Consider the following 25,804-nt stretch of genomic DNA (forward strand, 5'->3'; position numbering starts at 1 on the left):
TATACAGTTGAAGTCAGTATTATTAGCCCCCTCTACATTTTTACTCAATTTCTGTTTAACGGAGAGATTTTTTAACACATTTCTAAACATAATAGTTTTAATAACTTGTATCTAATAACTGATTTATTTTATCTTTGCCATGATGACAGTACATAATATTTTAATGATTTTTTTCAACAGCCTAGTCTTGAGCCTAAAGTGACATTTAAAGGCTTGACAAGGTAAATTAGATTAACTAGTCAGGTTAGGGTAATTAGGCAAGTCATTCATTGTATAATAATGGTTTGTTTTGTAGACTATCGAAAAAAATTGTATAGCTTAAGGGGGCTAATAATTTTGACCTTAAAATGGCTTTAAAAAAATTAAAAACTGCTTTTATTCTAGCCGAAATAAAACAAATAAGACTTTCTCCAGAAGAAAAAATATTATAGTTAATACTGTGAAGAATACTGCTGTTAAACATCATTTGGGAAAAAAAGGAAAAAAAATTCACAGAATGTCTAATAATCGTGTTTCTTTCTTCACCAACAGTTTTTTTTTTTTTTGGCTTTTTTTTTTTTTTTGCTTTATTTGTTTTATTTTATTTCCTCAATAAGCTGGAACAATATTATGATGAAATGAAAAGTTCTTGAGTTTACATGAGCTAAAACAGCTGGAAAAGAGTTAAGAAAGAGTGCCTATAGGAGGCACTCAGCTATTTTTATATCCAGCTAGAGTATGTCATTCCTGTACTGCTGTCCAATCATTTTACAATAAAGACACAGCATGAGACATGAGTCAAAGACATCCTAAATGTTAAACTACACATTCCTCTGCACACTTTGTGAGAGTCTGGGAGGCACTGATGGACGTGTGGCACACACATACTCATGTCCACATCTCAATCCAAAACCATATTTGTGCAGCATCAGCGTTTTCGCAGTGAATTGCCTGAAAGCAGCTTTACAAAGAAGAGTGCCTTACATCCCCAGCAAGCAAGCCAAAGGCAACAATAGTGAGGAAAAGCTGTTTATGTAGAATGAAGAAGAAACCAGAGGAACCAAGACAGCAGATCAAAATGTAAGCTGTTTAAATCAAGATGCAATGTGACAGTTTAGACGTCAGTGATGTTAAAAGGCAATGGTTTCTCATGTGTGACTGAACCGACTGTGACACGATAAGATTATATACAGTAAGTGCAACTGCGATTTGTGTTCATTGGCTAAAGGCAATAACCACTTCAATTTAGCTCTGTAGCTATTGTAAAAGTAGGAAGAGGCTCAGAAGAGGCTGCATTGGTGATGCTTATATTACTTTTGAAACTTCATGGTGTTGCATCTTACAGGTTTAGAACAACACCAATTTCGATTTTTGAGTGAACTATCCCTTTTAAAGCAGACTAAATCAGCTAAATGCCTGCAAACAGGCCTAACTTCTGGCATCACAACCTAAGGCCAGACTTAGGAAGCATCCTAGATATCCTATTGGTATCTGAAACGGCGAGCAAACTGAAAAACGGAGACTAACAACGGCCCGTTCAGATCTAGAGAATGCCTGTCAGGATTAATCCCCAACTCAATACCCAAATTTCAGAGGCAGTTTGTCTCTTTGTGTATTGTGGGTAATAAGATGGAGATGTTTTAAACGAGAGCAGATCTAACGCAGCTCAGCGAGGACACGGCTCAGCACCAGGCTGGGTCCTGCAGGCTAAATCCTCCCCCCTGCCCCAAATCCCTGCGCTTTGAAGTTCCATTCTCAAACCTTTTGGCCCAGGATCAGTCCGTCTGTAAAACAGAATCTCTAATTAATTAAGCAAAGTCAAATCTGAAACAGTGTTTGTTGTACGAGCCAAAAGGATAGGCAGACACAACAGTATCTCTCTCTGTCTTCTCTCTCTCTCTCATTCACTTCTCCTCCGCTGATCCGCTCAGATCAAAGAGGACCTGTCTTGTCCCTCTGCAGCGAAAGGCAAGGGAGGATGAAAAAAGAAAAGAAAAGCACCAGAGGATGAGAGCAGTCGTCCCAGGGAGCTTTTACAGGTTTTTTGGAGGGAAACAGCGTCAGATCAGGGCTTTTGATCAGGGCCAGAAACTCAAAGGCAACGCTGAGCTCCAGGGCCAAAGCCTGCTTGCCAGCCAGCTCACAATATACAGTACAGGAGCTGTTTATCTAGAGGACTAGCAAATGGTCACAAAGAAACTATACACACACACACAGGCCGTACACACAAAGGAAGTGCTAACTCTCACAGCGATAGTCAAAGTCCTTCCCCACAGAGTGATGAGACAGCCAAACCCGCTACACAGCTCCAATGACGGAGCTTAAAAACCACACTATACAACAGAGAGGGCAGCTTGGCTCAGTCCCAAAGGTGGCTTTGAATCTAAAGGTTCACCTGGAGTTCAGAATAAACTGTGAGGTGGCTGGTTAATAGCTGAAGCCCAGTGTGTTTCCTCTGGAGGTTTGGTACAGGCTAAAGTGCAGTGAAGCTGTAACAAGTTGCTTGGTTAAAAATTCTCCCAGTCCACAAATGTAGGATTTCTTTTGCCAGATAAGATTCTCATTGAAGGGTCACGAAACACCAAAACACAGTTTTTGAGATGTTGACAGTCATCTATATGTCCCACAATGCTAAAAACACCATTAGGACACATACAAATATTTAGCTAAAGAGTGTAAATATGTTGTTTTTGCATTGTTTAGAGCAAATTCGCAAATTTTGAAGCAACATCACGGCGATGAGACTATTGGGTAAATTCCAACATGGAGATTGGCTGTCTGTATAGGTACAACGTGACGTCATTGAGTTTTTAGCACATCTGTTTATTAATTCATGAGAAAGACTTGGTTCGAACCAATCAGTGTGCACTTTTGCAAATGAGATGCAACTTCATTAATATGCAAGATATAGCTTCGAAGACTGTTGTTACCTGTTACAGTTTTCAGAGAGACGCCATGTTGTGTTGCCAACCGTAAATCAAATAAATAGTAGAAGAATTGTTTAGAGACATGGGTCATCAGTGGTGCGTTTATAAATGTGACATATAAATGTGACATATAAATGTAAAAGCGCGAAAGAGATCGCATGCTGTTGTGTGAGTGCACGCCGCGCTTAGCCTTAGACAGGCTCCGAGACAAGCAGAACACACACATCTAACCCCATCTTAGTGTGAGCGCTTTAATGGTCAAACAGATGCACATTTGTGTCAGAGCGCGGTGTTTAGTGATTATTTATATTAACCCTCATTTGTGTAATAAAAAACAAGTTGAGAATCAAAAGACATGTAAAATTGAAACCATATCAGAGCCGCACTGCTTTTAAAGTGACAGCGTGCAATATTCCTGCTGTCGCCTGTTTTTATTATTAATCAAACAACAAAAGGAGAAAATCCCTCACTGCTCTTGACTGAAGGACTTTTGGAGCTGAAGTTTTTTTTCTTACAGTGAAGATGCTTAAAGCACAGTTTAAACATAATAGTTTTAATAACTCATTTCTAATAACTGATTTTTTTTATCTTTGCTATGATGTAAAGTACATTATATTTTACTAGATATTTTTCAAGATACTAGTATTCATCTTAAAGTGACATTCAAAGGCTTAATTAGTGTAATTAGGCAAGTCATTGTATAACAGTAGTTTCTTCTGCAGACAATCAAATATAATATATATATATATATATATATATATATATATATATATATATATATATATATATATATATATATATATATATAGCTTAAAGGGGCTAATAATATTGAGCTATTAAAATAGGTTTCAAAATATTTAAACCTGCTTTTATTCTAGCCGAAATAAAACAAAAAAGACTTGCTCCAGAAGAAAAAATATTATAGGAAATACTGTGAAAAATTCCTGAATCTGTTAAACATCATTTGGGAAAAATAAAAAATGTTATAAAAAATATATATAAAAAAATATATATAAACATTCACAGGAGGGCGAATAATTTTGACTTTAACCGATAATGGTTTTGAATAATCGTGATTACAATTATGACCAAAATAATCGTGATTATAATTTTTCCCATAATCGAGCAGCCCTATTACAAATGTAACTAACAGCCCTCTTTTGTCTTTGCATGTGCCCTAATTAGTTGAGAGAGACACATAAACATCTGCATCAATTTTTGTTTTTAATATTTACAATTAAAAAAATGTACAACATCCGATTCTACAGGTAACTGATTCCATACAGTTTAACTCCTGACTGTGATGCAACTGCAACACCACAAACCCCTTAGCCAATCACATCTCATCCCTGACTGAAATTTGACCCTTGTGCAGGCACGTACAAGCTGTAAATGTTGTAGCCTTTTGATCTTGAACTTAGATTTAAGGTCAAATGATACAATAAACAAATCACTCTAGGTTGGTTGATATCATTTGCACAGTTTTTTAAGTGTTCATCGTCATTAAAATGCAGCATTTAATGAATCTGCTTTTTATATACAAGAAAACATTTGTTGTTAGGAGGAAATAGTGTGATGGTTTACCTTCTAAACGATAATGTTCATCGCTGACACCTTCAGCATATCCTTCATCCAGTGGATCCTGCACAAACAAGAGATGAAGAGACAGTTAGGGCCCTTCACAGCAAGCCAATTATATGACACATCTCAGACCATGAAAACAATGCAAGCAATGGCAGCATTTGAAACAACAAACAGATCCAATATACAGTAGTCAACACAAATGAGATCATCAAAGTTGTTGCAAAACAAGAACGGGTTTTGTTCAATTCACATGTTGGTTTCAGGACAGAAGTTTAATGAAAGGTTGTTATTCATTTTAAATGGTGAATTTTGACCTGCATTTTGCTGCAGTTGTATTATAAAAACAGAAATACATTTTAGGACGGGTGAATAGGATGTGGAAATAATGCGGGCTGGATATAAACTTCTGAAGCATCTGATCAGATTGCTTTCATAGTTTATATTAAGGCTGCAAATTGGAGGATCTGCAGTGTCATGTTGGGATTAATAAAACTTGACCAAGTCTAACAGGTCCTAATAGTGGAAAAGACTTCATTCATTCATTTTCCTTTGGCGTAGTCCATTTATTCATCAGCGGTTGCCACAGCGGAATGAACCGCCAACTTATCCAGCATATGTTTTGAGAACTAAGAAGTGCTGTTTATTTCATTTTTATCTTTGGCCTATTGTTTTTATCTGTGCTTTATTTTACTTGGTATATTTTTGTATAATTATGCATATTTTATGCAGATGTGCTCCCTGAAAATTATAAATACTTTCCAAATAGAGATACTCAAGTCATCTTGTGAAATTATATTTAAATCTCAATATGTATTGCAGAAAATACATATTGTATCCGCTGCATAAAACATATGCTGGAATAGTTGGCGGTTCATTCCACTGTGGGGACCCCTGATAAATAAGGGACTAAGCTGAAGGAAAATAAATGAATGAATGTACAGATTGCAATGAAACTTGGCTTGCTTTCACATTTGCCTGTAGGGTTATTCATTCAATAGCACTTGTTTGTCGCATTAAAAGGCATGTTAATACAAGGTGAAAACAGTCATGTGTCTCGACTGACCACTTGTGATGGCATTACTGAAAATATTCATATCAGGTAAACACAGTGACATAGTTAAGATCTATGAGATTTCATTTACATATCCCATAACAGACAATGTCAATGTGTGTTACACTGGACTGTAGTTTCTAATCAAACACAACACAGCACATACACAAACAGCCATCTACAAACTTTCTGTCATTTTTAAACCAACCATCAGTCAAGAAGAAGAGCATTGTCTCAACACACCTGCTGTCTTTCTCTCATTTAAACACTCCAGCTGTCTGAATGCTGCTAACAAGTCATTTCTCTGGCCCAAAGACTGACCGTGAAGCCGAAGCTCTCCAGCTGCGTGTGTGTACATGTTGTTTCTGTCAGTGAGGGCCTGCTTTGTCTTCATCCACACTAGACAGGCACACTAAATGTCTTGCTGTAGTGCCTCAAGCCATACACTGGCCACGAGAGACACAAAGCCGCGCACGCAAACACACGCGCTCACCATAATGCTCCAGAGGTTAGCCGACAGCATGCGCTAATTATGCGTTGTCTGGATGATGGATGGGTTGTATTATAAATATGAGTTCCTCTCAGTTGGCTGAAATGAGAACCGGTCAGCAGAATTTCTCCTTCGCTTTTACTTTTTTCCCTCTGTCTCTCTATCATTCAAGGTCAAGTTTGTCTAAAGCACTACTTGGCCCTTTCAAATGAGTGCGCTGTGGATACGTGGCAATGTGTTGTTATGCAGGACAGTGAGGGCTGTGAGAAACTCACTAATCCCTGAACTTTACCTCTAAGTGGCGTTTAGCACAAGCACTGTGGCGTCTGTCCGCCCCTCTCAGTCACTTTATAAAAGCTCTATGGAGTCCCGGTCACCCCTTTATATTAAAGACTCCTTTCATGCTTCTGTTTTCTCACAGTTGCCACCACCACTGTCTAATATATGTGAAAATTACTGTTATATTTAAATATAATAACTTTATAATTTATTTGTTATAGTTATTCTTCATTAATATCATTATGATATCAAATCAGTTTTTGCTAATTTATATTTGTTTATAATAAAAAAATATTTAATATAATAACAATAAAAAGGGATGATTAGCGCTGACCAAAGATTAATTGCGATTAATTGCATCCAAAATGGATTTATATATTTGAGAAAATGTTTATTTCTATTTAGATATAAAATATACTCGTATATAATACAAATTATATATAATAAAAAATGTATTAATAAAAAAAAAATAATTATATATTTTTATTATATTATTATTATATTATTATATTTAATTTATAAATATATATATTTACAAAAAATTGTATAATTTTATTTTTATGTTTGTGCGTGTGTTGCATATACATAATATATGAGTAATATCACACAAGTGGCAGTGCAATAAGGCTGTATAATGGCACTGGTGGGAGGCGTGCATTGCTCTAGTGTCCCACCAGTGACAATATACAGCCATATCGCACTGCTACTCACGTGATATTGCGTTTCTACAACAGTTCAATGGCATGGCATAATCGTGTGTATAAAAAGAAAAATCATACACGGAGAGTCTAAAAATTCTTTTGTAAGAGGAACTACTTTTTTCCGCCATTCATTTACATCTGTAGCTGACGTCAGAACAGCAGAAACCACTGCCACTTTACCAATGTCACTTTAGAGCTAGCATTTGAATGATTCTCTAGTGCAGTGTTTCTCAACCATGTTCCAGGAGGACCACCAGCACTGCATGTTTTGGATGTCTCCTTTGTCTGTTACACCTATTACAGGTCTTTCAGTCTATGCTAATGAGCTGATGATCTTAATCAGGTGTGTTTGGTTAAGGAGACATGAAAAATTTGCAGAGCTGGTGGTCCTCTGACGTGGTTGAGAAACACTGCTCTAGCGTAATGTTTAAAGTGATGATAAAACAGATGATTTTGTTCACATTTTAAGATTATAAGGCTGAACGGCATGAAATGCCATCAGTCTAGAGACATTTTCCGGTATTTCTCTGTTGCAATCAGGAGACCACAATAATTAGTCAAAGCAAAGCAAACACTACCAGACTATGGTATAAATACAGCACAACATACAAAAGAGAGAGGTTTAGAAAGTCACTTATCAGTTTTATAATAATTTGATCAGCTTTAGTATGAAATTACACTGAGTTTTTCTTGTATGTGCTTATTATGCGATCTGTCACCATCTTGTGGCGGAAAGTCAACAGTCTTTGCTCTGCTCAATGACAGACTGATGGATGCTGACACGCTGTATCTCCGAAATTATTAATATTTAATATAGGCACTATCCTTATAAATGAACTGCATAGATGCAATCTAAAACAGCCTCAAAAGTCCATTATGTTGCCCAACAGCTGCAATATTTGTCAAACTGTAGTGAGTTTATTGATCTGCTGTCACTCTATGTGGGTGGAGTCATACAGATGGGTGAGGAGGCTGTACCAGTTCTGATATTGCAGAATATCGGCATTCAAGAACCAGACATAACTGTTGTATAAATATATATAATACACACAAACAAACATTTATTTTGAATGTGATTAATCTTTGCCCAGCAGTATATATATGATATACTATTTATTTTACTATAATATTAAATGATCAAGGTTAAATCGCATGAAATACCCATTGTCCGTTTCTTTGGCTCATATTGAGAGCTCATGAGATCCAACCACCTACCAAACAAGAAGTTTGGAAATAATGCAACACAGACTACATAACGCACAGATGCACTGCACTGCACTGCAGTGACCTTGACCACTGTGACTGCCCTTTTTAAATGGCATGTTTTTGTACACTTCCCAGATAACATCAGAAGCTAATTGGCTATGGAAAGTGTAATCAATAGAGGCTGATCTCTCTTCAGTGGTGTAATGAGAGGCTGAAGAGGGATCTGTACACACTCAGCCTGTGTGAGGGAGACCATGTGCTTCAGGTCACTCATTAATGTATGGAGACTAAGTGCCATTTAGTACAATTGAAACTCGCTGAGGAAAAGAGGGACACGGTTTGCGTGCAAAGAGTGACCGAGGCTTTGATTAAAAGCATTGTCCTCTAATTTCACAGATGAAGTCTTGCGAGCGACATTTCAAACAAAGAATGAAAAACAATTGACAGATCTCGTCTCCTGTGACTTACTCCTGGTGTGAACGTATTCACCTCCATATTTGTTACTGTTTTATGTTTATAAATGTTTATAACAGATGGAACAATGACATTTCTGCTGTGGGTCTTTTGCCTCAGCAACATCATGAAAAGGCCTGTGAAACATAAACAACGGCTTCACTCAATCAGTGCCAGCGACCAGAAACTCTTTCCCAGACACCATGTTTCACACTCTGCGGAAAACCAACCGCATCTTTTTGTTTTAACGCAAGCCAAAACAGGAAAGAAGAGAAGTTTGAGTACTTCACTACAAATGGATACCCACAGAACCCAATGCAGCATTACTGATTTGCCAAAACACATAAACACATAGCCTACATCAAGCACTCCATTGCTGTGTTTTTGTTGGCCTTGCGATCAGTGGAAACAGCCCAAATGAATCTTTCAATATGAAAGTACAAATACAAGAGTGAAATAACAAATAGCTTTACAGTGGGAAAGAGACACAGAGAAAGAACTATTCACATAGAATGTTTTTTGTTGGTCTGTTTACAAAACTAATAGATAGAGCTGTTTGCTTGAATTTTGCTGACATCTGTGCTGAAATAGTTGAACTATTAAAATCACTTAGGAACAATAGACCCACCTCATTTTTCTAGTTGCCAGTATATTGGAGTTAAAGGATAACATTTAAATATAACAAATTTCATTTCCATTTTCTCACCTTCAAGCGGTTCCAAGCCTTTATGATTTTAATTTTTCCTAATGAACACAAAAGAAGATATTTTGAAGGATGTTGTAACTTGTAGCCATTGACTTCTATAGTAGAAAAAAAAAAAAATCGATGGAAGTTAATAGCTATGTGTCCATCCAAAAATGCTAATTAACTTTATGCACAAAACTGGATTATCGCATAAAAGACGTGCAACTAAAGCAGCGTTACCATCCAATGAGTCAAAGAGAACAAAATCGTCACTTCCTGATTAACTGGCGCCAAATGTCAACAGTAAAAACTGAATTTGCAGTGCTAGGAGAAGCTGCGTCAATCTTTTTTTCATTTAATAAATGACTTGCGCCTCAGAAGACAATCCTAACATGCAGTGAAGTTGTGGTGGTGTTTGAAGGTGTCAGACGTCAAGCACAGAATTTCTTAATTGAACTGAGCTAAACTGAACTGAACTTAAAACACTACAAACTGAACTACACTGTTCCAATTTACTATGACCTTTTATGTGAAGCTGCTTTGACACAATCTACATTGTATAAGCGCTTTACAAATAAAGGTGAATTGAATTGAATTGAATAAATTCTGAAGGTAATTAATAATATAATAACACTAAAACGGTTAAGGCGTTTTAGAATGACCAAAACAACATTTGAGATGTTTTACAATGTGCTCAGCCTGCTGGTTTGTCTATTCACACACATTTTCACATTACTTTTTTTATGTGCATACTGTAATTTGTTTGGTAAAAGTGTTTCCATCGTAGTTTATGTGCATCTTTTCTTATTGAATAAAAAGTTTATCCTACTTAGTTATGCGCATACACTTTTTATGCACATTTTCAAAATTGATGCACATCTTGCCGTTTCCATCAATCGTTTTTATGCACATATTCAAAATGTGCAGAAAAATAGATGGAAGGAAACGTAGCTATTGGCTAGTTGACCAAAGTTCTTCAAAATACGTTATTTTGTGTTCAAAAAATGAAATAAGTTAAAAATAGGTTTGGAACAAGTGCAGGGTAGGGTGTCATCATATAAGGCAGAAAAGGGTCCCCCAGCAAGTAACCAATGTAGTGCCCAGTAAGGATTGAAGTGTATAATACAAATATAGTAAAATAAAAAATAAAAAAATGGTGTAAAGCAAAATGTATCCTGAGCTTTCACAGTGATAGAGCAACAACACCCGGACTCTGTTTTAATCATTCTCTGGGATTTTAACAAAGCAAAACTATCCCGTGAACTGCCAAAATATAGACAGCATGTTACATGTCCCACAAGAGACAGTAACATATTGGATCACTGTTATACCACAATAAAGGATGCATACCGCTCCGTCCAACGAGCAGCTTTGGGACACTCTGACCATTGTTTGATTCATCTCATACCAACAGAAACTGAAAACAGCCAAACCAACCTGTTGCCCGTTACTAAAAACAGCCAAACCAACAAACCAATCCTGTTGAAATGTGTGGCATAATGAAGACTCCCTGAAATGTCGGGCATCATTTCCAGACCCTGGCCATTTAGCCTCAACATAGTGATGTGGTGGGGTGCATCACATATTACAGTAGCTAGTTAGTGGAAGCAGTAATGAGTTAAATACTGTAGTCGTAACACCAAAATACTAAGGACAGAAAATTAGGTTGTTACCTGCACATTTTTACTATGGACAGATTTCATATTATCATAGTCTCTTTATTGACTGATTGAGCTTTAAAAGAGGCTGCACACAATAACATATGGAAACGCTGAAAAAATTACATTAAAAAAACATATCAAGTGTGTGTGTGCAGTGTGAACAGATGTATAGATGTGAATGACTAGACATAGGCCGGTATATGACTCTAACTTTTTTCCCCCTACACAATATATTTTGTATGAACACAATATATATTATTTTGAGAAACATTTAAAGTATTTTGGAACAGTAAACATGTTTGGTTAATAAATTCAAATCAATCATTGACTTCTGCTGTCTTCATTTGTTTCAAAAACACTGAGTTCTTGACAATTTAAAACAACATCTTTGCAGATCCTTTTGCCTAGAGATACTGTTGTCCTAAAAAACTAAATAAAATAAAAAACGTAAAACAAAATCTTACATATATTGTAGGAACGGTATAGCAGAACATGTTGGCGGATTTAAAACCTTGACTTTTTCAAAGCGCGCTATACCTTAAAAATGGTCATCATCCCATGTCTATGAATGACTACATCTTAAAATATAGATAGATTTTCCTAGAAAAGACAAAGCTGCCACTTCTTATAATATTTTATATAGGCTACAGAAAAATGTACGGGGTGCAGAGAGAGAGAAAGAGAAAAAAATAACAATGATCTCTACATAAGACTCAAACTCATTCCACCGTGAGCACCATTGTGTTCTAACATATCTGTGTAATGATATGCAGAGGTTTATGGCCAAGGAAGTGTACAGAGAGTGAGTAAACAATGACATCATTTTCATCTTTGTATGATCTATCCCTTTGATGCTCCTCTGAACAGTCATTGTAAAGCTCCTTTCCTCCAATTAGATTAGAGGTCTCAAATAGCTGGACTATTAGTATCATATAACTAAATAGGCCAGACAGAACCACACAGTACAGTACACAACCCCTCAAACAATACCAGCTTATGCTTAAACACTGGACATAACTTAATTTTCACTTTATGCATTATCAGTTGGCTTCCAATGTTTAAAAACTGTCTAAAATATAGTAGTCATTTCACACACACACGCACTCACGCACGCACACACACACACACACAAATTTAAGTCTCAAGAGCAGTCGCTTCAAATCTGGCAATCACTTTCAAGCTCAATCCATTAAAAGAGTTTGGGGTGTAGCTTCCGTAAGACAAGCTGAGCCAGAGGGTGTTGAGTTGGTGGTGGGACCGCGATAGACATGTTACAGGCAAAACATTCCCTTTCATAAGTACAAACCAAAACTTGAAGACTTACTGAAATGCACACACGCTTTCACAAGATTTAGGAATTTGACAGAAAAGTTTCTTCTCGACAGGTAACCTAAATTCAGCTTAAGGTACACATTTGAATACGGCCTTATTCGATTTATAATTAAGGTACATGTGCGTGTGTGTATCTGAACATGTGCATTTATCTGGATAACTGTGTGTGTGTGCGTTGTGGAAAGTCCCACACAAATCTGTGTCTGTATTTTCTGTCTGCTCGCCACGCCACAAGGGCTGATGGACAATTTACACAGCTGATGACAGTTCTGCATGATCCCGGGCCAGACACACACACGCACACATAAAACACACAGACACGATCAGTCGCCAAGCTTTCTCTAGGCCGCAGCCTTGGAACGTCATCAAACCCAGGAAAACCTAATTAAGAGCGTCGCCTCTGTCTCTGTCGCCTTCTCAATCCGTCTCTGTCACCTTTGCTTTTCACACTCACAGACCACAGTCCTAATCATATTAAAACGAGGAATGAAAGAAAGATGGAGGGTTCCAGTGCTGTGAACTGCAGCCAACCAGAAACACTCAATTTTTAGTACAGTTTAAGCCTTCAGGAAGACATATGCACCTACAGGTGCCATATTTCACCAGAGAAACATTCAGCTGCGGATATATAGTAATGAGAGATGACGGAAAAAGACTTGAAACTGAATTCCTGTTAAATCTTCCATGTCTGTTATCTTGCTTAAGCGTATATGGTTACATCTCAGGAGAGGAGATGTATATGCGAGTGCGGCCCCCTGTGCTGAGGGCACAGCAAAACCAGTCCTCTTTAGCTACAGGGCCAATCCAAAAACGCCTCCCTGTCCTCCCCCCAGTACCCTACATACTTTCCTACATGTGAAGATGAAAGAGTCTGGAGTGTGGTGACCTATATAAGCACCCTGTACTTTATAATGAGCAGAACAGACAGCCCAGACAACCTGAACTACTGACTGGAGCGTCAGTACTGCACTCTTAAAGGGACAAGTCACCCAAAAGAAATATTCTGTTATCATTTGCTCACCTTCGTGTCATTCCATACGTTTCTTTCTCTACTTGAAAAACAAAAATTAGATGGTAGAGTTGTTTTGGACTACATTGACTTCCATTGTATGGATATACAATCACAAAGCAGCTTCCAGATCCAGCCGCTATATCAAACTGTATGGGGAGGCTCAACCAATGGGAATAAAAAACGTTTACAAAGCGATGAAATGCTTTTAAAAATCACAATCGCTACACTGTAAAACCCAACAGTCAACTGAAATCAAATGAAATGAGTGTAGTTAACTCAAAATTGACTGAAAGTTAATTCTACTCATTTAAAAAAAGAGTTTTGAACTCTAAAGGTGTTGAATAAAGAGTTAATTAAATACTTCATTACTTCAACTTAAATGGAGTAAGTTCAAAGTACTTATATAGATTAGTTTTTTACTCAAATGGGTTGTTGCAATCGGTTTCCTCAAACGGTTTGAGTTACCTTAACTTTTTGGGTTTTACAGTGTGTGTATATATATATATATATATATATATATATATATATATATATATATATATATATATATATATACACACATACATACATGCCTAATATCAGATGGCCAGAAAGAGATTTATTTTTTATAAATTGTTAAAATATTGGCAAGTCCAGAGACTGTTGTGTACGGCATAATTTTATATAAAATTCACATTAATGTGTGATATGACAAAAAAGTTGTCATAAACAAATATTTTCTCAATTCAACTGAGTGGGCCCAACTTGGTCCCAGAAACAGAAATCACAACTTAACAAGCTGATATCCTCTTTTATGAAGGAAGTCAGTCAAAATGGTGAGCAAATGGAGACAGAAGTTTTGTTTTTGTTTATGTCTTTAACACTAGCACCACACAGCCTTACTTTTGTTGCTGAAACTGTATAAGTCTGACACGCCGATTAAGACTAGAAGAGCGGTAACAACTGAAACAACTCCCTCTGACATTCCTCTTGGATTCCCTGTCATGTTTTGCAATGCCCCATTTTGGCAGCTAATCAACATGAAGAAAGAGGCACAGTGCAAATGGAGACAATTGTATTAGAATGCAATTCATGGAATGACTTCACCCTCTGAATGTGTGTGATGTTTATTTGTCCCTTCAGGGCTTGCCGTACAAAGTATATGTGCATGTGTGCCGGGAGCGCTTGTCAGCTTCAGAGAGAAAAAGATTTACATTCAATAAACACAATGTTGCCAACTTTCTCTCATTTTATTATTCATTCTGATTAAGGGAACACAATTAAGGGTTGCACAGCATTCCTGACTAATTTCACTTAGTGGATCAACAATTCTTGAGAGTGATCTGCATGTGAGAAGGAGCTCAATGGTCACTGCTAAAGCCATTAGATCAGACTGTAGTCCTATAGAAATAAGTACAGTCTAAGTACAGTCTAAAGTATAGCATTAAGTACATTAGGGCACTTTAGCATACCTGAGTAGAGTCTTTCAAAGTAAGCTCCCTTAGATAATGCATAAAGAACACAAAGATTCATCCTCATCAAACTCCCTTTAAGGCAAGTCATTTCACTCGATGGCCAACTTTAAAACCCTGTATGCTCAGTTATTCTGTCTGAATGGGGAAGCATCATATTCTCCAAAACTGTTTGCCAAGCTTGCGATTACATTACAAATTTGTACTCACCAATAAGGTTAAACAACAACCGTCTCATAAGTTTTATTTCTAAACATCCGAATCAAACAAATTCTGCATATTTTTAGGTTGCCCGAACTAATGCACATGCACACTCAAAAGAAATCACGACATCAACCTCATTTATGGCCATTTTACTCATTATCATCCTCTGGATAATGATTCTCTGATCGCCCCGCTCTTCTGAAGTAATCCACAACTTGGTCTTGATATTGACTCTCCTCCAGAAATGACAGCGACTCTTTGTCTACAAGTTTGTGGGCGTTTGAGTAATTGCTGTCATGTTATGTGCATTTAACAGGACAGACTGTACCTCACACTAGTTTCATACAGATTACTAAATAAAAAATATTTTTGTTTTTAAGTGTAGTTGGTTCCTTTAAAAGTACAGATTTCAAGCTTTATGTGGATATATTTCTCATGTATGTGAAGCAAGTACTCTATGAGATAAAGCACAGCGTCTGCTTCGAGCTCTCCCCCAAAGAAACGTCAGTTTAAAGCGATCGATGATTGGCTTCCGTATTTGTAGGCGGGGCTTAATTCGCCATATTGACCGTTACACTTTTCCCCATTCAAAACTATACGAGTGACACATCTCGTGTATTCTATAGTCTTTGTCCTCATCCAGTATTTGCATTTTCTCTCCAGATTTTATGCAATAAAAATGTCTTTGTTGAAAATACATGCGTATTTTTTAATCTCCTCACATAAGTGCTGGTCAACAGAGGGTCTGTAAATGCTCAGTTGCAGACAGATACGGTCATGCACATCAATCCTCAAATTTGATATGGATGATTTGATATATGATGTTGCTCATAGTTGAAAGGCAGCTGAAAAAAATCAGTTAGTGAGCTCAAACTGTAAACATTAAAAAAAAAAAAACATTCAGGCTGGACTGTAAACTACCCCTGATCTGCTGTGAACTGAGCAGGAAGATATGCAACTGATGGGATGTTTTAAGGATTAGTTCACCCAAAAATGTAAATTTTGTCATTAATTACTCACCCTCATGCTGTTCCAAACCCGTATGAGCTTCGTTAATCTTCAGAACAGAAATTAAGATATTTTTTTCTGACCTCCAAGAGCTCTCTGATCCTCCACAGACAGCAAAAGCCATGAAACCGAAAGACCGAAAGGTACCAAGAACACCATTAAAACATTCCATGTCAAAACAAACTTTTATTTTGGGTTTTTATCATGATTAACCTTTGCCCAGCACTATATATGATATAATATTTTACTATATAATACTATATACTACAATACTATATAATCCTATAATACTTTATAACCTGTTTTAACACATTCAAATCTGTTTTTATCGGTTTTAATCATTTTTAATTCTTCCATTTAATTTATTTTCTTATTTCTTTTATTCTTGTTTATGTAAAGCACTTTGAATTACCATTGTGTATGAAATGTGCTATATAAATAACTTGTCTTGCCTATAACTAAGGCCAGACAGAATGTGCTGACCTTTTTTTGCTATTTCGGTGAAGAATATTGTGAAAAATCTGCGGATTTATGTAGAATGATTTTGTGTGTATCGTAATGTTGAATAAAAAATAATACATTTGTAACTTTTATTTAATGTTTACGATACAAATCCTATTAGATCCATTTATTTGGTAAACAAAACAAGTCTCTCATAATATATCTATTAAAAGACAGAACTTATTACTTTACAAACTGTATTGTAAATCATATGAACATTTTCATATTAGTCAGTAATATTACTGAATATTTAAAAACTGAACAAATATAAAATTACCCACAATTCGAGTTCACACTTAGCTGATGATTGATAATAAAGCTTGTTTGGTGTGCTGTCCCGGGAGAGAGCCCTGAGCTTATAAGGTCCTCGAGCTCTGGGCTCCCTCCCGTTGCAGGGCGAGAGGGGAGTTTGAGCTCAGGTAGATCTCGATGACTCCCCCTCCTGCTTAGTGTAGCTAAGTGTCAGACATGGAAGCTGAGAAGGTGTACTCGGAGCTTGGCTAAAATATTTTGGATTAATTGTTTAGGGTGCTTGTTTTTGAACTGTGGGAGGAAACCGGAGGACCCGGGAAACAACCCACGCGAGCACGGGGAGAACGAGCAAAACTCTGCACAGAAATGTCGGCTGGTTTGGAAAGGAATTAAACCAGGGGCATTCTTGCTGTGAGGCAACAGCGCAAATCACTGGCTACCGTGTTGCCAGTTTGAAAGGAGGGAAAGTAGGGTTGGGTGGGGGGGGGTTTCTTCAAGACGAAGATATTGAGATGAAAAAAGTCTGGTTATTTATAGTGAGTTAAGGATCGTCTGATAGGATAATTAGTCATAAGCTAAAGTTGGAACAGCTGTGAACAATCATAAGCACGTTATCCTCTCGACATTTGTTTATAAATAAACTTCACTTAAATAAACAGACTCAATGATGGGCTGAAAATCTGCAGAAATCTGTGGATTTACGTAATGCAAGCTCTGTGATTGGTCAGCTTGATAGCTGTAACCAGTGTGGGCGGGACCCAGAGCCGCACGAACCTGTTGGAGCGAGTGTTTACAAGTGCCGAGTCCCATGAAGGAGCTCTAGATGGAAACTTACTTTATGATTAATGTTGTTGCACGTCTGCAGGTTCCCACCTCTGAATGAGCGAGTTTGAGCTACTTGTACATTAAGGTAGCATTCAGAAAAAACAAAACATCAGCAAAGATACACGACACAGAGGAACATAAAAACCTCACTGCCAGCTAGGGTTTCGGAAGTGTTATTGCAGAGCAACACAAACAGCGCACTGAAGTATAAATGCATGGCTACGTGCAAGACATGCGCAGTGGGTCCCGCCGATCACTCAACGCAGAAGTATAAATCAGCAAGCTGAACAACAAAAATACAAAAGGATGAATACTTCTGTTTAAATGGTTAGCTCGGCTGAATAATTAGAGCACTATTAGATGTTTATGGATATATATGGCTTCATCTCCTTCACCACAGGACAGAAAACATAACTTTAGTGTTAATGAACATCTCTCATCAGAATGCTCAATTAGCAGAGAGAAAGTAAAAGAAAGAGAGAGGCTATAAGACCATTTGAATAGTTTAGCTGTGTGGGGTCAGACAATAGATTAGCGTGCTTGGAGAAGCTGCTGTGTCTTGTCTCCTGGATATACTGGTGGTTAGATTGCAACTTCACATAAGCATCTGTACACTTTGTGCTTTTTATGTTGCATATTTGCAAAGTGGACATAAAGAGATCATTAAAGGGTGTGTGTGGGCAGCCACTTGTGTCAATGTCTGCAGAGACTCTTTAGTAATTTCTGAGATGAGATTAACATTGCAAACATTTCCTCACACATTACCTCATCCACTTCAAAGCGCTCGATGCTGATGTCACGGCACACTTGCTGTCCACACCAAAAAAACACTCTCCAGTCATAGACATGCTCCGTACGGAGATGCAGACATCATTTCTACTAATGCGGCTACAGAAAGCTTAACAAATGCAGATTTATTAAACTGGATGTGAGCATGATTGTGCTTATAAAGTCTGTTTGATCCTGTGTTTTTGTGCATCAAAGACTGTGAAATGAAGTGGAGCATTTCCTATTAAAACAGGAAGTTGAGGCAGGACACTAGGAGGAAGTATACGTAGCTGATACAAACACAGGAGCTAGAAGAGTGCTTTTACATTCCAAAAACACAATGCGTTTATTCTCACAGCTAGACGACTAACAAAGCATCCACATCACATAACTAAGCTACACAGTATCACTGACAGATTCGACAGAAAGAGGCTGTTGGCAGAATAGTTACTGAGAGATAAAAGCATCAATCTTATCACTTTGCTGGCAACAACAGGACACTTATTGAGATAAAATGAAGCAAACATATAGTACTAGTGAGGTTGCGCTCTCATTTACTAGAGACACTTTTAAAGCATGAAAGCTGTGGAGAGAGTGAGCGCTTTGAAGCACTGAAAATGAAGCAGAGCTTCCCGTTTGTTCTGCACTCTCTTCCCCTTAGGTGATCCCTCCTTTACCTTCTCCCTATTTCCCCTTTTCCTTTTCTCTTTAAAGGCAGAGAAAAGGAATAGCTAAACTGCAAACCAAAAAAAAAAGACTTTTCAAACATTGTGTTTGAAACTCCGGCCTGTTCCTCTCTGAAGGACTTTAAACAGCAGAGTAACAGAGATCTGGAGAGTTGTGGAAACAGCAAGTCAGAGATGTGCCAGGCCCTTCAATATTACCATTTCATAAGTGCTCTAAAAATATAGACAGCACTGTGAACATGAATTAAATATTGCAACAAACTCTGCTTTTTTATTTTTATTTTTTGCCTTTTTGCTGTATCTTTGTGGTGAGCAAAAAATTGCATTAAAGAAATTTGAGATCAGTAAAATCTGTGAAAAAAAAATTCTGAAAGCAGTGCTTAATTTGAGCCGGATCTTGCAGAATCTTTTTGGCTTAGTCCCTTTATTAATCAGGGGTCGCCACAGCGGAATGAACCGCCAACTTATCCAGAATATGTTTCATGCAGCAGATGCCTTCCAGGTGCGACCCATTACTGAGAAACACCCATCATTCACACACATACACCACGACCAATTTAGCCTTTTCAATTCACCTGTACCGCGTGTCTTTGGACTGTGGGGGAAACCGGAGCACCCGAAGGGAATTCCACGCAAACACGAGGAGAACATGCAAACTCCACACAGAAATGCAGAGGCAACATCGCTACCCACTGCACCACCCATATTCGTATTTTGCATTCTAGTATTTATTTTAATGGATCCGGCATTAACTTGTGCATAGTGAATCCCTACATGTGTGTATGTGTGTGAGAGAGAGAGAAAATGTAAATGAGTGCAAGCACAGGCTGTGTGGATTGTGTGTGCGCACACACACATGACGGTAGTCACCATGCGCAAGTTAAAGGCAAAGTCACATTTAACTATTGGCCCTCAACAATTTTTTCAGCCAATCAGCTTTCTTATGTTTACAATCACTCTCATTGGTTGGCGATAGTTGTTGCGCTGCAGTGAGCAGCAAAAATATATCATGACATAGTGGCCAATCTAAAAATATTTGTATATTCAAAATGGCAAAGAGGCAGTCAAACATATTTTAATTTTCTTAAAAGCACCAGTAAATCTGATAATGAGCCTGATCAAAAGAGATCTCGAAAAGATGAAACTGTGCAAATAGATCAGGATAGTGGGCGACAGAAGCAAAGCGAGTCAGCCAGAAAACATGACAGAAGAGGTAACTGTGGGCTCTTCTTGAAGATTAGACGGAGTCACTGAATTTTTTGTTTTTCACTTGGCACATAATAGTGAAGTGAACTAAATAGTGATGTTTTATGTTTGTAGCTAGATGTTTTTATTATCCATGACTTACCTGTAACGTTATATGGCACAAAATAATTAAAGACCGTTCAGCAATGTGATGCTCTTTTTTTGCGATATCACCGTTTACTGACGTTACGTTCTGGAAAAACTGAAATTGTTTGGTGAACAGTGGTCACGGTAACTTATTTCCCAGTTTTCTTCCGGGAATTATTCATTAACAAATTAAGCACTGTCTGAAAGTATTCTCCTCTGCTTAGGAATAAACAGCAATATTGTAAAACATTTAAATTTAAAACAACTGTTTAACATGAACCTTCAGAAAATCTGTTTAACATGCTGTTTTTCTGCTCAAGAAACATTTCTTATCATAATCAGGGTTAAAAACAGTTGACCTGCTTAATGGTTCTGTGAAAACAGTCATTAAAATGTTAAGATATTACATTTGTATCTTTATCAGTATATACTAGTAAATGTTTATTTGCAGATAAGTCAAGTATCTCAATCTTACCCTTTGAAGTACGGAAGAATCATAAATGTGTCAGAGCAGCTGAATAAATAGGGGTGTTGAGGAGGTCAGAAAAACACTGTCCTGCTTAGCTGCTTGTGTATGTGTGTGTGTGTGTGTGTGTGTGTGTGTGTGTGTTTAAGGAAATTTGGAAAACACAGCCCGATTCTCAGCTGTTAATCCTGGCAACTCCGTCCACACATTCCCACCATGCACTTTGATCTCTAGAGCACATCCGGACAGACGTGCTTTAATGCACAACACACACACACACACACACTCTCTCTCTCTCTGATGCACCTAGCCAGGCGCCATCCTTTCCCCCCCGGCACACCCCCATGCCACACATACCTGAACACTATTTTTACATGCATACTTACACACTTGCATTACTCAGAGTTAAATGGAAAAGCACATACAAAACACGAGGCAAGCCATTTAAATCGCCTACAACTGAGATGACTGTAATGCTTTCCAAACCACCGGTGCATGTCTACTAAGCAAGAGTAACTGGAGAGGAAAGACCAGCCACCTCAGAGCTGCCTTTCAAGTTCCAGCTCATTACAGGTTATCCTCACACAGATGCGGGGCACGTGCTGCTGTTCTCGGATACAGAGCCATTCATAAACCTCAATGAATGAGTCAGTGACAGTCATAGTTAGCATTTCAGTAACAAAAATAATCTGTCCTTTTAAAATTTGATGCATATGCACTACCTGACAAAGGTCTTGTTACCTGTGCAAGTTTTAGGAACAACAAATAATAACTTGACTTCTAGTTGATCATTTGGAATCAGAAGTGGCTTATATGAAAGGCAAAGGCCTCTAGATTACGCTTATTTTAGCAAAATAAAATATGATCATGCCTTGATTTTTAAGGATTTAATTAGGACAGTAAGGTCTGACTTTGCTTAGACAAAAGTCTTGTCACTTAACAGAAATAAAGTACAATACAGAATATAAAGTCATGGTGCAGTGGAATAAGAATAAATATTGTGTATGACTTCCATGAGCTTAGACGACTGCATCCATACATCTCTGCAATGACTCAAATAGCTTATTAATAAAGACACCTGGAATGGCAAAGAAAGTATTCTTGCAGGACTCCCAGAGATCAAGATTTGTTTGATTCATCTTCGATGCCTCCTTCATCTTACCCTAGACATGCTCAATAATGTTCATGTCTGGTGACTGGGCTGGCCAATCCTGGAGCACCTTGAACTTCTTTGCTTTCAGGAACTCTTATGTGGAGGTTGAAGTATGAGAAGGAGTGCTATCCTGCTGAAGAATTTGCCCTCTCCTGTGGTTTGTAATGTAATGGGCAGCACAAATGTCTTGATGCCTCAGGCTGTTAATGTTGCCATCCACTCGGCAGATCTCTTGCACGTCCCCATACTGAATGTAACCCCAAACCATGATCTTTACTTCACCAAACTTGACTTACTTCTGTTAGAATCTTGGGTCCATGCGAGTTCCAATAGGTCTTCTGCAGTATTTGTGAGGCTTGGGATTCAGTTCAACAGAAGATTCATCTGAAAAATCTCCCTTCTGCCACTTTTCCAAATGATCAACTAGAAGTCAAGTTATTATTTGTTGCTCTTATAACTGTGATCGATGACAAGACTTTTGTCATGTAGTGTAACTTATTTCAGTTTCAGTACAAATCATACTCCATTCATTACAAAGTTGGACTAACGGACCTAAATAATGTGAGTGTGACTGAGTTTGACTAACATGGGAACTGGGGTTCAATTTATTTGTTAAATAAATTGTTAGTTTTATGCAGCAAATGGAAGTGTTAATAAAGACGTTCATAAATTTTACTTTAAAAACACAAGTTAAAGAGAAATCTTTTCATTCAATTAAATTTACAATAAAGACAAATATCCATTATGGCTTCCCCAAAAAAATATTATGCAGCACAGCTGTTTTGAACATAGATAATAATAATAATAATAATAATAATAATAATAATAATAATAATAGTATGTTTAAAAACAAATCAGTACACTGTAAACAAATGCTGAGTCCCACGCATCCGTTTTGATCCGATTTGTGTTGGGACAAGATGAAGGAATTCATTTAGTTTTGACAAACTTAATTGGATTAAACATAAAACACAGGCATTACGGTGGCACATTGGTTAGCACGATTGCCTCACAGCAAGGAGGTTGCTGGTTTGAGCCTCAGCTGGGTCAGTTGGCATTTCTGTGTGGAGTTCTCCCCGTGTTCGAGTGGGTTTCCTCCGGGTGCTCCGGTTTCCCCAACTGTCCAAAGACATGTGGTACAGGTGAATTGGGTAAGCTAAATTGTCCGTAGTGTATGAGTGTGAATGAGAGTGTATGGATGTTTCCCAGTGATGGGTTGCACCTGGAAGGGCATCTGCTTCATAAGACATTTGCTGGATAAGTTGGCAGTTCATTCCGCTGTGGTGACCCAAGATTAATAAAGAGACTAAGCTGAAAAGAAAATGAATGAATGAATAAACATAAAACAATTAAGTTGTCCTACCTCAAAAAAATCTGCAATAGTAAGTACAATTGTTATTTCACCTGAATTTAAATAAGTAGTTTAAACAGACAGTAAAGGTCATTTGTTTTAGGGTAAGTCAAATATTTTTAAAGAAAAAATGGTGCTTTAAATTCAGCTTTGCCATCAGATGATTTAAATATTTTTTAGGGTGCACTCACACTAGGCTATCAGAACTACATCCAGGCATGTTTCCCAGTTAGTTTGACAAGTGTGAGTGCTCCGAATCTGGCCCAGGCGCAATTCAGTTGACCGCTCCTGGCCCGGTTGGAAGAGGTGTGCCAAATAGGTATTGGCCAATCTTATATAAATCGCCTACAAGTGGTACAAAGGGTACCTAGCAAGACAAAAGTGTACTAAAAGGCAGAGCCAGACGCGCAGGTAAACACTATTGGTTTACAGAGATACGTCACTCGCTCGTGTACAAGCAGGAGACAAAGAAACCACCATTTTTAAAAACACAGCCGAGACATTCCACCGTAATATATACATATAATAACAAGCCATGGTCGACCCGAACTTAAAAAGACCTTGTCGTCACCTTGATGAACAGCCACAAAGTCAAAAAGAACTAAATCTGCTGTGTCCTACTGTTGTTTTACGACCCCGTCTGAAAGTACGAGCAGTTTCACTCTCTCCAGAGAGCTCCTGATCGCGAAACTTTTTCACACTGCATAAAAAAGTATTTAAAGTGTTTACATGATATGACAGATATGTTTCACGCTTCTAAAAAATGTAGTAAATTCAGTCTGCTGCAGTAATGTGAACATTAAACAATGACAAGCACTTGCTAAAGGAGGTAGACCTAGCAGTCAGCAGCAGGTCCCTTCACTCTTCCTGTCCTGCAAGAACAATCTACTTCTCTTGTGTTTCCCTCCGCCCTTCTCATCTCTTCTCCTTTTTAGGAGCCCCTTAACAGCCCAACACTGGAGCCAGGTGCTGTCCCGCTCCCCAGAGGCACCCTCCTCCCTCTTCCCTTTTCTTTCTCTTTTACAGAAAAAAAACAGCTTTTCTCTTCTGCCCCCACCCTCTGTCTTTCAATCTCTTTCTGTCATCCTTTCTCAACCAACCCTGGAGAGACATGGTAAACCTGACGTCTAGAACAGAAAGAGAAAGAAGTCTGAGGGTAAGTGTGTGACAACTACACTTGAAGCTTAAAGTGAAAGAAATACTTTGGATATTGGGAGGGGAATTAAAGAGACAAAGGATTTAGTGCATATACTGTCATGCTTTGTGCAACAATAAAGACAATTCTGAAGACAGCAGTAGAGAGGAAAGGCTTGTGTGTTGTCAGGAAGGGTTTCAAAAGCAAGACTTGGAATCCAAAATCCCCCCCACCCCCCCAAAAAAAGTTCTAGAATTTCTAAAGAAATTATTTTTAGAATTACAGTTCTGTATTTGATCTGGGCTTCAAAGTGTTTGGTCTCTGAGCGATACTACACACAGAGTGATACAGAATGCTTTCAAAGTCACGATCAGGCTTGGTTTTACAGTTGACCTATTGGCCGCTTTTGACTGCGCCGGAGATTGTGTTTAAAGCTGTGATGTTTTCTGGTTTGCCCTAGTTTAGAACTGTTGTGCCAACTGGTTTCAGAGTGGTTTTCAAAAGCTACATTTCAAAGTCGTAACATCGTCTGGTCTTGGCACTTTGAAGCTGACTGAGTTATGATTTTTCTTCTTTGATAGTGTAATTCAGCTGGTTTTAATGCAGAGGTGCTATAGCTGCAATACAGTGTTAAGTGGAAGATCAGTTCAGATGAATATCAGAGACATGTTTCATTTACACCTAATGTTTTAATCCATTCCTTTGTATACTTCTGACCGCTTTTTGTGATTTCTATAGATGTCTGTATGCATCCGCTTTTGTTCTTCACAATTTACACACAAATGCAAAAGGAGCCAACAGAAAATAATATGGAGAGCTCACATTTCTGTTCTGGTAGCTGCAAACCTTCATTGAACATTATGAGTTTGAGTTAGAATCAAGTCTGCCAAGAGAATATTAAGCTTTATATATTTGCTTAGAGTATTTCAACACAATGTCTTTTGTGGCTGTTCAAATACATTTGACCACATGAGCGTTTACATTACCAAAGCAACTCAATTTAACTTGATTTTGAATATCTCTGAAATGGATGAAAAAAATCTGTGTTGTCCACTTGTAAGTGGATATGCAAGTTACACGTTTTTATCAGGTGTAAACAGGCCTGAGTTTTAATATAAGCTGCCCGAGACTAACATTAATGGGCACTAAATGCAGAACATCTGCAGATAACAGAACACCAATCAATAAGTTTTAAAATTTAAAGTAATAAGTCTAAAGTACTCAGTTTAAAGTAATATGGGTCGATTAAAATATTATGGTTAAAGCTGTCAAACTGAAATCAACAGACAAGCACCTAAATTTGATTACCAAA

The 25,804-nt window shown here is 37.7% G+C and overlaps 1 protein-coding gene across 3 annotated transcripts in view; it reads right to left on the reverse strand.

Moving 5' to 3' along the window:
* nkd1 (NKD inhibitor of WNT signaling pathway 1) overlaps positions 1-25,804 on the reverse strand; it is a 43,884-nt gene that overhangs the window by 12,040 nt on the left and 6,040 nt on the right. For all 3 annotated transcript variants that reach the window (XR_008838088.1, XM_056461796.1, XM_056461795.1), the window contains exon 4: positions 4,491-4,548. Coding sequence is in view for 2 of the 3 variants with exons in the window: in XM_056461796.1 (XP_056317771.1) it covers positions 4,491-4,548 (58 nt within the window). In the remaining variant the exon portion in view is untranslated. The remainder of the gene's footprint in view (positions 1-4,490; positions 4,549-25,804) is intronic.

This window comes from Danio aesculapii, chromosome 7, assembly GCF_903798145.1.
Source record: "Danio aesculapii chromosome 7, fDanAes4.1, whole genome shotgun sequence".
In the NCBI taxonomy this organism is placed as follows: domain Eukaryota; kingdom Metazoa; phylum Chordata; class Actinopteri; order Cypriniformes; family Danionidae; genus Danio; species Danio aesculapii.